The sequence below is a fragment of the Corvus kubaryi genome, unplaced genomic scaffold (assembly GCF_017639235.1).
Source record: "Corvus kubaryi isolate FWS band 111438036 unplaced genomic scaffold, C.kubaryi_AGA036_p1.0 132, whole genome shotgun sequence".
NCBI classification, from domain to species: Eukaryota; Metazoa; Chordata; class Aves; order Passeriformes; family Corvidae; genus Corvus; species Corvus kubaryi.
This window is the reverse complement of record NW_024580666.1, coordinates 4,901,685-4,916,662: the sequence shown is the minus strand read 5'-3', so window position 1 is coordinate 4,916,662 and position 14,978 is coordinate 4,901,685. Positions and strand designations below refer to the sequence as shown.

General features: G+C 40.8%; 1 protein-coding gene across 7 annotated transcripts in view; it reads left to right on the top strand.

Annotated features, from left to right (window-relative positions):
• Nucleotides 1-14,978, top strand: part of DLGAP1 (DLG associated protein 1) — a 419,505-nt gene that overhangs the window by 349,315 nt on the left and 55,212 nt on the right. For 5 of the 7 annotated variants that reach the window (XM_042030616.1, XM_042030590.1, XM_042030608.1 and 2 more), the window contains one exon: nucleotides 4,768-4,908. The exons of the other annotated variants lie outside the window; for them this stretch is intronic. In XM_042030616.1, coding sequence (XP_041886550.1) covers nucleotides 4,768-4,908 — 141 coding nt within the window. The remainder of the gene's footprint in view (nucleotides 1-4,767; nucleotides 4,909-14,978) is intronic. 7 annotated transcript variants of the gene reach the window in all.

The following is a 14,978-nucleotide window of genomic DNA, read 5'->3' as shown; positions in this document are numbered from 1 at the left end:
AGCAAGGATGGATGCTTTCTCCCTCTGATGGCTGGACTTTTGATCCTCCTTAGAGAGAGCAATGGAAGAGATGAGGTTACTTTTTTTTATATGCATTGATACATCTGCATGAAAAAATTTGTGCAGCATCTTCCTAGGGATCTTGCTTGTAACCTTGGTGTTATACCTCCCTTTTTTTCGGTTCACCAAATTAAACCTGGTTCCTTTTGACAGGTGTTTGCTGTCAATGTTTAGAATCTAAATCTTTGTGCAAAGAGTCAAGTTACCTGTTTTATACCTATCTGAAGTTTCTGGATTTCATGTGAGATGAGAAGATTAGCACTTATAGTTGATAAGTTAACTTTATTTCCTAAAAATGGATTAAATCCTTGAGTTTCTTATTTTTTGCAACACAAATGTTTGCACTCATGAGAAAATTCAGCTGACATCGTTTTGGGAAATCAAAGAAATAAATGGCGAAAACAGCTGTAAGGAAATTAAAATTTGGCTAGTTTGCTTGGAGTATAGTGAATTTCTCAGTCAGAGCAGAGTTTCTATCTGCTACAACCATTAATTTTGCTGATTTACTGTAAACATTTGAAATTATATAAGAGAGCCTAATTTCCTGCCTTTCTTTTAGAAATAGTACTGCCTGATTCCCACATGCAGCCCACTTCAGCTTGGAGTGTTTATTGGTACTATTTATTGTTCTTGTTAAGCCTGGGTGATGTTCTTCTACCACACATGTGCTACCACAGTTCACTGCAAGGAGGGACCTGCAGGTCTGTGAAGCATCCCTAAACATCAGAAGTTCAAAGCTGCTTAGGTTGAGAGATCATCAAGATCCCTTTCCTCAGACTCTCAAAACTGGGAAGTTTGTGTTCTGGTTTGTGACTCATGAGGTATAGGTTATAATCAGTAGGAAGAAAGTGCAAAATTATTTGATTTTGTACAAGAATGAGAGTTCCACAGGACTTCAGGAGCAACTTTAAGCCTCTTGTAGTGACAAGATCAGATAACAAGCACAGTGAAACACCAACCGGAGATGCCAGAGAGCTGTGCTGTTCAGCTCAGGTCTGTGTATCCATCATCCCCAGGGCAGCTGCTGTGAGTCAGCAGCTGACCCAGAGCCCAGGACTGATCTCTCACTCTGCCAGCTCTGATGGCTCAGGAGAGGGGAGATAACATGTCTGTGTAGGACAGATCAACACAGAGGGGTTATGGATGGGTATTTCACCTGCCCAAGGATGGGGGGAAGCACCTCCCAACAAGGGCAAAAAAGTAAAACGCCCCTAGACGTCAGAAGTAGAACCAGGATCTGCCCTGCTGACAGAACAGCAGACCCTACTCTCTGTAAAAAGCAAACCAGGAGAAATTTCTGTGCTTGGTCTTTTGGGGAGTGAGTGAGGGAAACTGGCTGGGCTTGGACAGACAATACAAGGTGGTCTGATCAGCAGGTTGTGCTGTTGTATCACTGCAAACTGTGCCTCAGCACTCCCCCTAGCTTGCTAAGAATTCCTGATGGCAGTGTGCACATTTGCCAACAAATACAAAGGTCTTCCTAAGACCTTTTAAAAGATCTCTCTTTTTGACCTCTTACTCGTCATGGCCTGCAATTAATGCAGTTTATGTCACTTAGGATCTTACATCTGACCTGATGCGACTTCCATTCTAGTCATCAACTTTTGTCATTATTAGATCATTTAAATCAACATGCTGATCTGATTAAGTAATTCTAATCTCAACCTCTACCTCTGATTTAAGGTGGCAGTATCCAAAAATATATAACCTTACAGTAATGAAACTTTGAGTAGCCAGTAGCATGTTTGTAAATGTCCAGGAGCCAGTGCTAGGGGGCTTGATTATTACTGCTGAGGAGGTGAGAATTTTTCTTTTACTAGCTTGTTTTAATAGACCAGGAGAACATGTTCTTAAATCATTCTAGATGACTAAGCTTCATTTTCTGTTTTATAACCCAAATAAAAAATGTCATTTTACTTGTTTCCTGTTAACTCTCCCAAACATCTTGTGCCTCTGCCTTGGCCAAACAAACAGTCCTCACACTGTTGTTCTGTTGGACAACTAGAAACTGTTTACTCATTTTGTTGACCCAGTTCCAGCCAAGCAGTAAATGTGGAATATGAAAAATTCAGACTGTCTTGATCAAAGTCAGAAGAATTAGGTTTTCTGTAATATTTAGTTGCCAGTGCCCAGAAAAATGGGTGTGAACACTTTCCAAAAGAAAAGCTTTAAAGAGCATATGTGATTTTGAGGATTACCATGTGCAAGAGGATTATTATTTGAGAGACAAAGGGAATAAGAGATTACAGCACATTAAAAGAGAGTTGGTTTACATCAAAGGTGTAGGTTGGTTACACACTTTGTATAATACAAGGCATTGGCCAGGGAGCCAGACAGTTGGGATTTAGATTGAGCTTTCAAGCTCTTTTAGCTTTTCTGATTTCAGCTCTATATATAGCAGTGTCTGAAATATGCAAAGATGTTTGCATTCAGAAGTGAATTAAGCAACAATAATCAGCTTACAGATTCCTGTTCTGTGATATGCTGAAGAAACTAGAAAAAATCCAGACATTTAGGTCAAATATAAAAAGCCTCTGGGCTGTTTGGAGTGAGCATCCAGTTGAATGATCACAGGAAGAAATTTCTATTAAACAGCCCATCAAAATAGCCTCTTGTCTTTGGCAAAATGCATAACTCAAATGTTTAGTGTCTTTCATCTTGTCTTGAGATTTGTTTTCATCATCTGATTACAGCTGAAATCTGAAAAAAAAAGTATTGTGTACTTTAAAATTATTGTGCAATATATATTTAAGACTAAAATTTTAGATTTTCTAGTAAATTTTAAATTAAGAAAATTGACAGCATATTATGTCAATAGATAGATAACGTCTAGTCCAAAGGGCAGGAGCTTAATTCTTTTGCATCTCATTTTGCTTCCTCTGCCTGCAGATGTGAGCTTGTAACTTACTTGTAGGTCAGATTTGAGCCTCAAAGCTGTGGCAGCATTCCTGTAAATATGTTTGCAGCTGAATGACAGTTCCACATTGTCTGTCCCAAGAGCTGAGCACAGCAATTCATTAACTCTGAACTATCATCCAGCCATTTGACATGTCCCTATGTGTATCCCAACCCTCTCGGGACTGGATTGGTAAGTTCCAGCGTTCATCGAATAAAGCATCCAGACACATTGCAATAAGCCTACTGTTGATGTAATTAAATAAATGCAGGGAGCATGTAAATGAGTCTTTGGCAGCATGAGCCCTCAGCAGCAGCGGAGTTCGGCATTCCACTTTTCCCGATGCAGTGATGTTCCCTTCCGACCTGAGCGCCACTGGGGCCGGCCCTGTGGGTGCAATGGCCTTTCTGCCCAAAGTGTAAAATGCCATCGGTTAAGGAAAGAGTGTTCATACATCATCTGACAGGGTTTCCTTCCTCTGTCAGGGTTTCCCAGGGCTGTGGCTGAGGCAGTAACAATAGCAGGCAAACACCAGAGGGAGTTATTGTTCTACTGGAGAAAGGAGTGCCTCAGGACACAGTGTTTGTAAATAGCGGGAGGTTTCTAGCCAAAGAAAAATGTTCAGGTGACATGACTCTACAAAATGTAAATGGTGAAACCATTAATTCTAATGATATTTGAAAGAGTTGGTGTTCTTCACCGATTTTCAGTGCTGACTCCAATGTACTGCTTCTTTGTACCAAGCAGTTGCTGCGTAACACCCACTCACCCTCCAGTAAATTTTTTACATCTCTCCACAATACTAGAGCCTTGCAGTTCAGTGTATCTCTACACTGAGATAGCAGGCCATAGAAAAGTAACCTTTTTCACTTGTTTATTAAAGGAGTCTTTTCTCCTGGTCCATCCACACAGGCCCATACTCGGTCAGAGTGCCTGTGTCTTGACTGGTAAAGTCCATGTACCCTCAGAGTCCTGGTTCCTCAGAGTCCTGCATGTGGAAAATGACCAGGCTGCAACCATCTCCCCAGCTGATCTAGTCTTCCATGGAAGGAAATCTGGATACCCAGATAGGAAAGAAGCAAGTGGGTTATCTACTTACTGGAGATAGGCTGCCCTTTCCGCAGCTATGCCTGCGTTTTATGCCTGCTAAAAGTCTGGCTACCCTCTGCCCATGAAGTTTCAGCTGGCCACGACCAGGAAAAGTGCATCCCCTGGGCTCTCCATACAGAGGCTCTTGCAGATGCTCAATTTGCAGTAACTGTTTGAAAGAAAACACAGTCAGCCCCAAAGTGAATCTATGCCAGTATCTTCTAGAAGAACATTTCAATGAAAAAACTGACCCAATTCCATTACACTTCACACAATGCTGGGGCAGGTGGAAAGCTTCTCCAATTCACTGCTGACCTTCCAAGACAAAGGACTAAAGTGGAGAGTCACTGTCTGCTTCTTCTGTGCATGTAATGAATGCTTCTGCACTGACTGCTTTTAGTTTCTGTTATTGAAACAGTGCTTAACTTTCCACAGCCATTACACTGAGTGTCACCTGTGGAATATGAAGCAAAGATCAGCTCACCTGTCTTTTCCGCAGAAGACTTCAAAGTTCTTTTCTATTCTCAAAAGGGTATTCTGTAAAAATCACCCTTTCACTGATGAATATCAAAGTAAATCCCAGCTGAGCCCAATGTTAAATTGTATATCTCTGGCTTTCACAATGCTGCCAAGGTGAAGGATTCTGCAACAAAACTATTTTTCCTAACAGTTTTATTGCAGGTGTTTAAGATCTAATGGAGATGAGCCTATTCTCTTCTTAGGTGTGTCAGCTTTACAGAGCTCACCAGCACAAAAAGAGGATCTTGGCATTGTTACAGTGGCGAACATAGAAGACGCTTCATACATCCGGGTGGATGACTTGCATTGTCAAGATCTTTTAAAAGATCTGGGCGTTATTAGAGGTGGGTGTTTAATTGTTGATTAATTAAAACAGAACCATACATGAATTATCCAGGCAGTAAACCTTTTTCTTCCGATAGGTAAGAAAGAACCCTGAGAGAACTGGGATCACACTCTTGCCTCAACTACTGGCGTAGAGAAGGAGAACTGTATTTAGGTATTTCATGACGTAGATAGATGAAAGTCTCAGAAATCTCTGTGCAGACCAGATGTTCGAGTAGGTTTGGTTTTACAACTCTGTTTAAATATCAGTATCTCAGCGAAGTCAGGTGTGATTCCTTGCTTGCAAAGTAATTAATTGCTCCACATTTTGAAGGTAAAAATCAGTATAAGTATAAATTTGATACTTCCTGCAATATGAAGAGAAGTAAAAGTTATTATAAAACCAACTTCAGATTAGGAAAATAAAACTCCCTGGGCTGTTCTCATAGTCAGTGTAAAGACAGAGGCTCTCTGCACACCTAAAGTTAGACTTTAGTGGTAGCATGCTGTCTTCAGAAGTGATACTGTCGTACAGTATCCTTGGTCCAGTTTCAGTTTCTTTCTACCTCCAACTCTGCTAATACAGCTGTTTTCCAGACCCGTGCTGTGAATATGGATTAAATTTTTTTTAAAATAATAAAAAAGAGAGAGAAAGGGGGAAAAAACCTGCTACCACTGAAGACAACTACCATCAAACCTTTTCCTTAATACATGCTCTGAAAGGAGCTGAAGTGATCCTTTGTGAACAGCCCATTCAATGGGGACATTTTCATTACAGACTTTTAAACATGTCCATGTGTCATTTGTGTGTGACTTGCTCACAGCTCGTGAGTAGTGCAAGTGTTTCTTCTGCAACAGCATTGTAGCACTGAAGTGATGGGAAATGACATTTTTTCTACAGCAGCTTTTATGATGAATCCTGATGTTTGGCCTGCAGAACACTGGCTTGCTGGGGAATGGGTAGAAGCTGCATAGGAGCTTGTGGCTGTAGCAACTGTCCTCCATTAAGTACAGATATCCAAAACAAACTGTTTTATGGACCTGAAGGAATATGTTGTCATCACCCAAAACATAAAACCATGGTGAATACCTCTTAAGACCAAAGTGCAACAGCAGACATTGGAGCTGTCATATTTGCACTACAAACAGTTAAAATCTGAAATGCCAAGCATGACTTACATTCAAAACTAAACATTGTGATGTTACCTTAAAGCTCAAAAGGCTCTGCCAGGCAGATTGTAGGGACAGCAGAGGAGGCATTTGTAACATGAAGAGTCATTTCTCACTAGGATCTTTCAGGATCTGCGTCTGTGAAAAGAAATCTTCAATGGTAAGAACAAGGAAAAAAAAGATCAGCTTGCCCTTGGGAAAATATGGCTTGTAAAGCTCATATAGATCTCCTTTAATAACACATTGTTAGATACCTGTGCTTTTGAATGCCTCCCACCCTTTGCAGCCCTTTCATGAGGACATATAATCTATGATAAAATTTATTTTAGTCACATCAGTGCATGCCTCTGTATGTCAGACCACAAAGAGGGAAGAGAAGCACTGGATAGTAGTCCCAGTGGCATCACAGGGACTGATTTCCAAGGGTAAAACTCTGAGTCACTCTTACAGCCATCTTTTATGTTTTCTTCATTTCTATCTGAGTTTGTTATATCAAGGTATTAGGACACTTCATTTGATTTTTACGGTCTTCTGAAACTGAAGCCCTTCTACCTCATCTGAAATACAACCTCTACATTTCTGCTACAGCATATTTTCCCTATCTCAGCTATGTTCAAACCCATTTAGCAAGGTAAATCCAAAGGATTTACATATTAAAAAAACTCCTCACTCCTTTGAGTCCCCTGAAGAGTTTATTCCTCTAAATTCAGTAAAGGATGTTCTTTGGAAAATTTACTGGATGCCTTCAGAACTTGATGGAACTTTATCACTGTTAGCCTGTCATCAAAGTCATCAAAGTGTTTAATCAATGCCTGCTGATGCTGAGGTGTTAGTGTCCACTCATCCCCTTTACTAGGACACCTTAGTTTTATTTATGCAGCTGAATTTGCTTCAGAAAAGTTTCATAGGCCTCAGCCCAGGATTTGCATAAGGTTACTGACTCAAACCATGTTCAGGTTAGTCAGGAGCAGCCCCAGAAGCAGTTCTATTTTGCCTCTGCTGTGTCCAGACTAATCACTGTTACTCACTGGAGCCTGGATCCATGATGGGTCCTTTGGGAACCCAAATTATGTTTAGCTTCTTTTGCTAAATTGGAGAAGCAAAGGTTTAAGTGGTCCACCCCAAATCCTGTCTTGGGATCCTTAGGGAGTATATTTATTACCCTAGTTCTCGTGTTGGCTACGAAAAAGACAAAATATAAGCAGAAAATACTTTTGTATATAAGTTTAAGGGATCTCTTTTTAGTAATGTGATGGCACAGTGCAGTAACAATCTCCATTTCCATCAGTCTGTTTTCCTTCATCCCTAAAATGACACACCAAACACACCCACTCCAGAACGTAGCATGATTCATATGAAAGTCTACCCTTGGCCAAGCCTGTGCTTGACAACTCTTGTGCTTTGCAGAGGATTATTTCAGGGGGCAGAGGAGAGAACAACTGAAGACTGAAGCTGTTTGTATATACACACAGATGTGTGTTCCTGGGCTAACATTTCCCTGCCTGACCTCAGGAAGACTAGATGAAACACAGCCCTAGCTGCTGAGCCAGTGAGGCTCTTTGAACTGATAACCGTGGCATGTTCTGTGATGTGGTTTGCCTGGAAACATGTTTGTTTCTTTTGAAAATACAAAATACCAAAATGACATCAGTTGTAGTGTGCACTGAAAAACCTAGGCTGAGATGGCAGGCTGCTTTAGTCCATAAATGATTGTAGATGTTTGGGTGAGGCTGCACAACACGAGGCTTTTCAAACGTGTACTTTTGGGGAAGGAAACTAGGGACATATATAAACATGAACATATTTGTTATATATTGCAGCTTGTCAGCTGGTCCCATTTCAGATTGGCAATTATTAAAGATGTGCAAAAATAAGTGGGAACTATGATAGCTGCAAGGCATCTGGTTTAGCGAGTGTTTTCTATTTCTAACTCTATAGGCTTTCCTCCCTTTGTCTGATGCCAGTTACATACTAGACACATAGAACTGACAACAGGCTGAAGAAGAGGCCTAGGAGATATACTGCTGGTTTCTATTACCACCAGATTGCAACAGCATATAGCCTGAGCTGGTTTTCCAGCAGGCTGAGTCCCAGCTCTATGTCCCAGGAGCCTGCTTTGCTAAGCAAGATCTGGATGGTACCAATTTAGAAAGCTCTCTAAGTATGTGATGCCCTTTAAGTGAATGAGTCATTTGCCAGAGTCACAGGCATGGGAACAGGATAGAAAGAAGAGCTACTAGATGAAGAACTACTGGCATTAGGTCTTCCTTCTGATCTTCAAATTTGGGCTATTTGGCCCTGAATTCCAGAAGGAAGGTCCAAATGGTTCTTGCTGACACAGCATCAAGAAGGTGAGTGACAGAAGGTGAGTTGGAGGCTATGGACACCTGCTTCCCAACCATAAGAAAAAACAAGTCATCATGTGCCTTCACCTTCAAAAAGCCAAAGGGAGGCAAAGCCTGTCATGACAAAATGATTTTTTGTGTCACCTCTTTGGGCCAAATTGCAGCTTTTTAATACCTTTAATTCTAACAAATCCTTCATCTGACTTGTTCAGTTTAACCCTCTGTGCAGCTGTGGGCAGAGAGTGAGGAGCACTTTGCTGCGGTGTGTTTCCAGTTGTTCTGCAGCATTATCTCTGTTATGTGATAAGTTCCTGTAAACCCATCTACTGACATGTAGAAACACTCCTGTGTTTATTACTGATAACAAATTAAAAATTAAGCTTCAAGTATTTACATAGCAGAAAATCTCATTGTTCACTTCTCTTAAAAATTGTCAACTACTTTTTCAAAGTTGTCCTTTTTAGGAAGCTGCAACTTTTGCGATGTGCAGTTGGAAGATGGAGAACATAATTTCTTTCCTGATCAGTGTTGTTCTTTTCTATTTGATGGACATTTTATTTTAAAATGTGGGTTTGATACAAGTGTGCCAAAAATGCTGAAATTGAATTGCAGAAGGCTAAGGAAGAAAATCTGTTGTTTTTATGAAATGCGCAAAACTATTTAGATGTTTTGTTTTTACTCTGTGAGTTCAAGAAGCAATGATGCAAATAAATTAGAATATTTTTTTTTTCAGTTAAAAAAATTAAAATCTACTAAGGAATTGCAAAGGATATCACATCAGACTAGTAAGTAATTGCACAAAATTGAGACTCACAAGTGAAAAAAAAGACGGCTTCCAGGTACATAAATTCAAAAAAACCTCTATAAATATTGATTGTGTGTGCTAGAAGGCAAAATTTAGCTAGTGATTTCAAAACTCATTGCTGATGTTCTGTTGTTTGTTCTTTTCTCAATACACCCAACTTCATAAATATGTTTGTGTTTAAAATGCCTTCTCAATGTCTGAAAGTGGGGAGGCAAAAAAAGCACAAAGTCTTTGCAGGTTCTGTCCACATGAACAGCAGCAGACAGCATCATAGATTTAAACTGGTGCCCCAAGTGGCACCAGGGACTAAGGGTTTCATCAAGAGCAGAGTTATTCATAGGAATAACTGAAAAATGGTGGGACAATTAACATGACTGGAGGATTGTGGTGGATGGCTAGAGGCTGTTTCAAAAAGACAGGAAAGGCAGAACTGGAGGAGTCTTGCTCTTTGGTATGGGGCACTTCTGATGTGTAGAAGTCAACCATGGCAACTGTGGCAGCCCTACAAAATGCCTTTGGGTCAAGATCAGAGAAGTTCTCTTCAAGGGGGATCTTTCAGTAGGCAGCTTCTACTGACCTCCAAACCAAGACAATAAGACCAACAAAGCCATATTTGGCTCACTTAAGCAAGCTCTGGAAGATTAACAGAACCTGGTTCATGTGGATGATTTCAGCTGTCCAGACATTTGCTGGAAGAGCAGTAGAGCAGCTCACATGTCGTCCATCAAGTTCCTGGAGTGCCTAAGAGGATTACTTCCTCATATAAATGTAAGAGATGTGCCAAGCAGGAATGAGGCACTGCTGGACTAACAAACCAAGAAAACCTGCTTTGAAATATCTTGGTCAGTGATAGCCTTGGCTATAGTGATCACAGCATTGTGGAGTTTGGGATTTGGCTGGGCTTGCTGAAGGTTAGTACTAAACCAAAGGCTTTAGACTTTAGAAGAGCAAACTTCAGCTCACTCAAAGCTCATGTGGCAGGCGGCTCAGGGGAAAGGGAGGGAGGCAGTGTCTTCTGGGACTTTCCATGGACTAAAAACATGTGAACAGGCTGGAAAGCATCCAGAGAAGGGAAACAAGCATGATCAGAGGATTTGAAAGTCTGTCATATGAGGAAATAACTGGGTTTGCTTGGCCTTGAGAAAAGAAGGCTTAGGGAAGACTTAATCTTGCAGGGGACCCTGCCTGAGAGAAGCTGCCACTGCCATGCAAGTAGCATTAACACAGAGCAACCAGTACCTGATAGCAAGATTATTGAGACAATAGAAGTGCTTGGTTGCATTAACTTTATTGCACCATCCAAACTCCTGAGTTAGTACTTCCAGTGTCTTGCCAGGTTTTACTCTCAGTAGTGATGGTGAGCATCAAAAGGAAGGGGAAACAACAGTGCAAAAGCTGTTGTGCTGCAAGGAAGGTAAAGCGAACTTTTGGTTTAATCATGCAAAAACATCCAATTCTGCTTCATAGACCATAGCATGTTTCTGTGCTTCAAGTGATGAGACCTTCACATTCTGGCTGGTTCTGGAGTAAGATGTAAGCCTGGGTCATGTCCATGCAGAATTTACCTGCAGTGATGGCAATAGCATGTTACGCCAGCAAGGACTAAAGACATGCTGGAGGAAATTCTCTATACTCTGGTTGTTTTGGTCTGAGAGCTCAGGAGCACTGCTGCCTTCATGTCCCCCTTTCTTGGGCAACACCACAAATCAAGCAGGGTGGTCTCCACATCACTCTAAACTAAACTTTGCTGGCAATTATTCTGAAACAGCTCATTCTTTAGTAAATGCCATCTTGATGGCATTTGATGTATTGGACTGGAAGCTATATTAGGTTTGGAATCAGTATTCCTATTTCAATCTCCCAGTCACAAGAGGTAATAACACTTCAACATTTGGAGGAGGTCTTACTTGGCCAAGGTGCTATGCAGACATGGTAGTTCCCCTGTAGAACCAATAGGTTTGCTTAATTCCCCAGTATGCCAGAGGGGGTTTTATGAGGCTTTGCAAGATGTAATCCAGAGGACCTCATGGGGTTTTTTCGCCTTTTTGTTCTGCCTTGGACAAGAAGATAATTTCAGATTGAGGCATCTGTAGCATATGTTTTCTGCAGAGCTGGTGATAATAGAAACGTTTCAGTGAGGTCCCTGTATGAATTACGTCACTTGTTTTTTGACTCGGCAATCAGAGAGGAGCTAGCAAGGAAGCCTGCTGTCAGTGCTGGAGAAAGGATGTAGGTCCTGGCGGCAAGCCCAGGCCTGCTCAGCAGATCAAAGGCTCTTCCCTTGGCTCCCATAGCAGCCGGAAAAGCAGCTGCCCAGTACCCTTTCAGCATCCTTCTTTCCTTTCTCCTCTGCCAGCGAATAACTTCTTTTTGCTCCCCACCTCAGCAATAGTCCCTTTTTTTCCCTTGGCATTCTGCCAAGCAAGGTCCTTTTAGGGAAAGTGCTTGTGTTTACTACCTGCAGATCCCAGGGCCAGCCAGTGGAAATGCACTGGGAATACTCTAGTTCTTACATGCTCCTCCCTTCTCCCAGATACGCTACCAGCTGCAACTTTAACCTGGAAGATGAGGCAAAGCTGAAGGGAACAAGCCATGGTTATAAACCACAAGTTATTTTCTAAGCCAGCCTGATGGAAGATTTGAATTTGGAAAAGTGCATTTTGTGCCAAAATAGCATAACAGCCATGCTTTGAAACTCTTCCCACTCACCTCCCAGAAAAATAAATAATGTGGCTTTTTTGTGGGCTTCTTCGTGGTGGTTTTTCCTTTTTAAATACACGACTGCCTTTCTCCAAAGCTGTTGCTTGTCAGTGCTGCTCCTCTCTGTCCCTGTTAACTGGTTCCTGACGGGAGGTTTGCCCGCCATGAAAGGAGAGTCAAGCAGACATGTCAGAGAACTGCAGACTCTGCAAGAAGAATAAATACTGTGTCTGCTATTACACTGCTATTTCTGCTTCGGTTACACTATGGGCTGGTTGATGGGAGCCTTTAAAAACAGCAGCACTGAGCTTCAAAGGCTGTGCAGCCTTTACATACCAAATTACTGCTAAATAGGGAATGAAAGCCTGACCTTTGAGTGCCCCGCTGGCGATGTCTGCATCACCAGCACCTTTTCTCCTCCCTGGTTTTGAGAGTTGATCAGCCCAGTAGTGGTAGGTGGATAAGCTGTCCTGCAAGAGTCTGCTAAAGGTCTCGAAAATATTTTTGTAGTTGCTTTTGTAAGCACTGCGAGGCACTCCAGCCTGCAGTCACAGCCGCAGTGTGGATACGAGATTTTCCTTGCTCAGTAAGCAGTCACCGAGCTTGGGTTTGCTGACTAATCATCTGCCATCATCAAGATTAGTATGGGAGCAATGTTTTAAAAGATCTTTGTTCCCAATGTGAGTTTCTAATGGCTATTAAAACTGTGAGTGTTTGGGAGCTCCTCTGGGGAGGTCTTCTCCCTGTGTTCCCACACTGCTAGTAACAACTTCATATGGGTTTGCCTACTACAAATTGCCAGTAATTAATAATATTCTATGTAGAAGCATCAGAAATAGTTAAAGCATGTGACTGCAGGCTGGCCCAGTGCCTAGCCCAGCTGCTTGGTAGACAAGTTTTTCTTTACCTCAGTTTCTCCTTCAGTAAAATCAAGAGAATATGAGACTTAGTAATGTTTGTCAAATGTTTAATGTTTATGGGTAGGTGGTGGAAACCATTGGAAATAACAGGTGCAGAAGCAGAACAGGTTATTTTCCATAGCTTTGCTTATTATACCTGATGCTTTTATAATGGAATCTCATTTTCTCACTCATTTTTTGCATAAATATGCCATATTAGACAGTAGTGGCACTGTTGGGGGAGTTGGAATAAGTGGAGAGAGTGAACTGCAGGATCATTATCACCAGAAATACATATCATTGTTTATTATCATACCTCTAACAAGGCACAATTATTCCTGTAAATTTTTTTCTCATTGTTGTCCTTAATTATTCTTCTACATGTATCTCCTACCACCGTTTCTTTTTTATGTGTATTGCAAAACTCCTCTTGGGTCTGGTGAGGCACCAGTACCACAGAAAAGCAGTGGAGCCCCTTGAGTATGTGCAGACTTTTCTTTCCATCTCCCTTTTCTCTCTTTCTGCCTTTATCGGCATCTTCCCACTTGCCTCTTCTGTCCTCCCTGTGAGTCCAATTTTGTCTCTACTATGACTGAAACAAATAATTTTCATGAAACAAATATAAAGAAGGAGGGCAAAACACTCTTTTGTGTTTTGTTTAGTAGTAAAACATGCAGCATTATAAAATATCGAAACCCCAATGACTCTGTAGGAAAATTCAGGTAACAAGTAAAACAAATGGATGCCCAGAGTAACCATGTGGATGCACCAGGCAGGATTCAGTTCAAGACCATGATGTGTCTTTATCCCAGGAGAGATGTGAGATAGTCATAGGCCCTGGACTTCAACAGTTCTTAGAATTCTGGAAAATTAATCATTACAGAAAGTTTTTAAAGGATTTCAAGGAGTGGGTGAAGGAAGTAATTTGTCTTGAGAGGCCAGCTCAGTGCTTTCTTGATCTTTCTACTGTCCCGGTAAATCATTTATCAGGGCAAACTTTCAGAAAACTCCCACACAACCTATGCTACGCAGAGTCTCCCAAAAGAAATATTACTCTGCTTTTATGCTTTCCAGACCTAAAAAAAGAGAGGCTGTAATACCAGGGTGGTACAGACCCCGCTTGATACTGCGAGGGCTTCTCTTTTCTGAAATATTTAGTGAATTGTTCAGGACTATGAGCATGTTCATTTCTCATTTAACCTTGCTTTTACATGTTTTGTTACTGTGATACCCAACACAAAAATCAAAGTAGTTCCACAGTATGAGATCTTTTCTCTTTTGAATTAGTAAAATGGAATATAAGCTTTATTTTTTTCCCCCATTAATTGTTCTCGTTGATTTTGCTCGTTTAGAGCAGAGGTTTGGAAGGTTCAGATTTTAAAATATTAAGAGAAAAGAGGAAAAAGAAAAAGAGAAAAGGAGGAATTTCTCTCTGCACATCAGAGGCCCCCAGAAAATCTGGGATCAACCATACATGACTTCTGTAAGGATACATTTTAAGTTGTGTTCATCAGTTATGAAGTTTTCCGTGGTTTAAAATACCCCTGACTATTCACTGTCATTTGTATGCAGCATCAACTCCAAATCTGGAAGTATGGTGCATACCTAACAAAAATGATGTGTTAAAAAGGAATTTCTCTCTACTTATATTTTGAGTTTCAAACAGTTCAGCTGCAATTGATTCATTACAGGAATATTAATTTAATTCCAGGACCAGGGCTTTGAGATTTTTTTAATAAAATGTAAAGATTGGAAATACAAATGGGATTCTGAGGAATAATGGATAATTTCTATTATTGCTTTCTACACGGCTATGGCCATTTTCCGATTGTATATGTTAGCACATGGTGAAAGGGAATAGTATAAGAGACACAAGGAATAACTTTGTGTTATTTTCCAGCAAGAAAAACAAATGCAGGTGTTGAAAAGGTTTTGTGTAAATGAAAAGTGTGTGCACAAAGAAAGTAGCTACACATGCAAGAGAAATGTACCTTTTTTTTTTTTTTTATTTGCACATAGCATGAGCTGGTGGATTTTAATAAAACTCCTTTTTCTTATTTATCTAATTAGCCACATTTCACATGGGTTGTGAGGGACCTGGAGAAATTCAAAAGAGGTAAAACAACAGGGAAGTGGAGATTATGGAGAGAGGAAGGGCTGAAGTGAAAAAG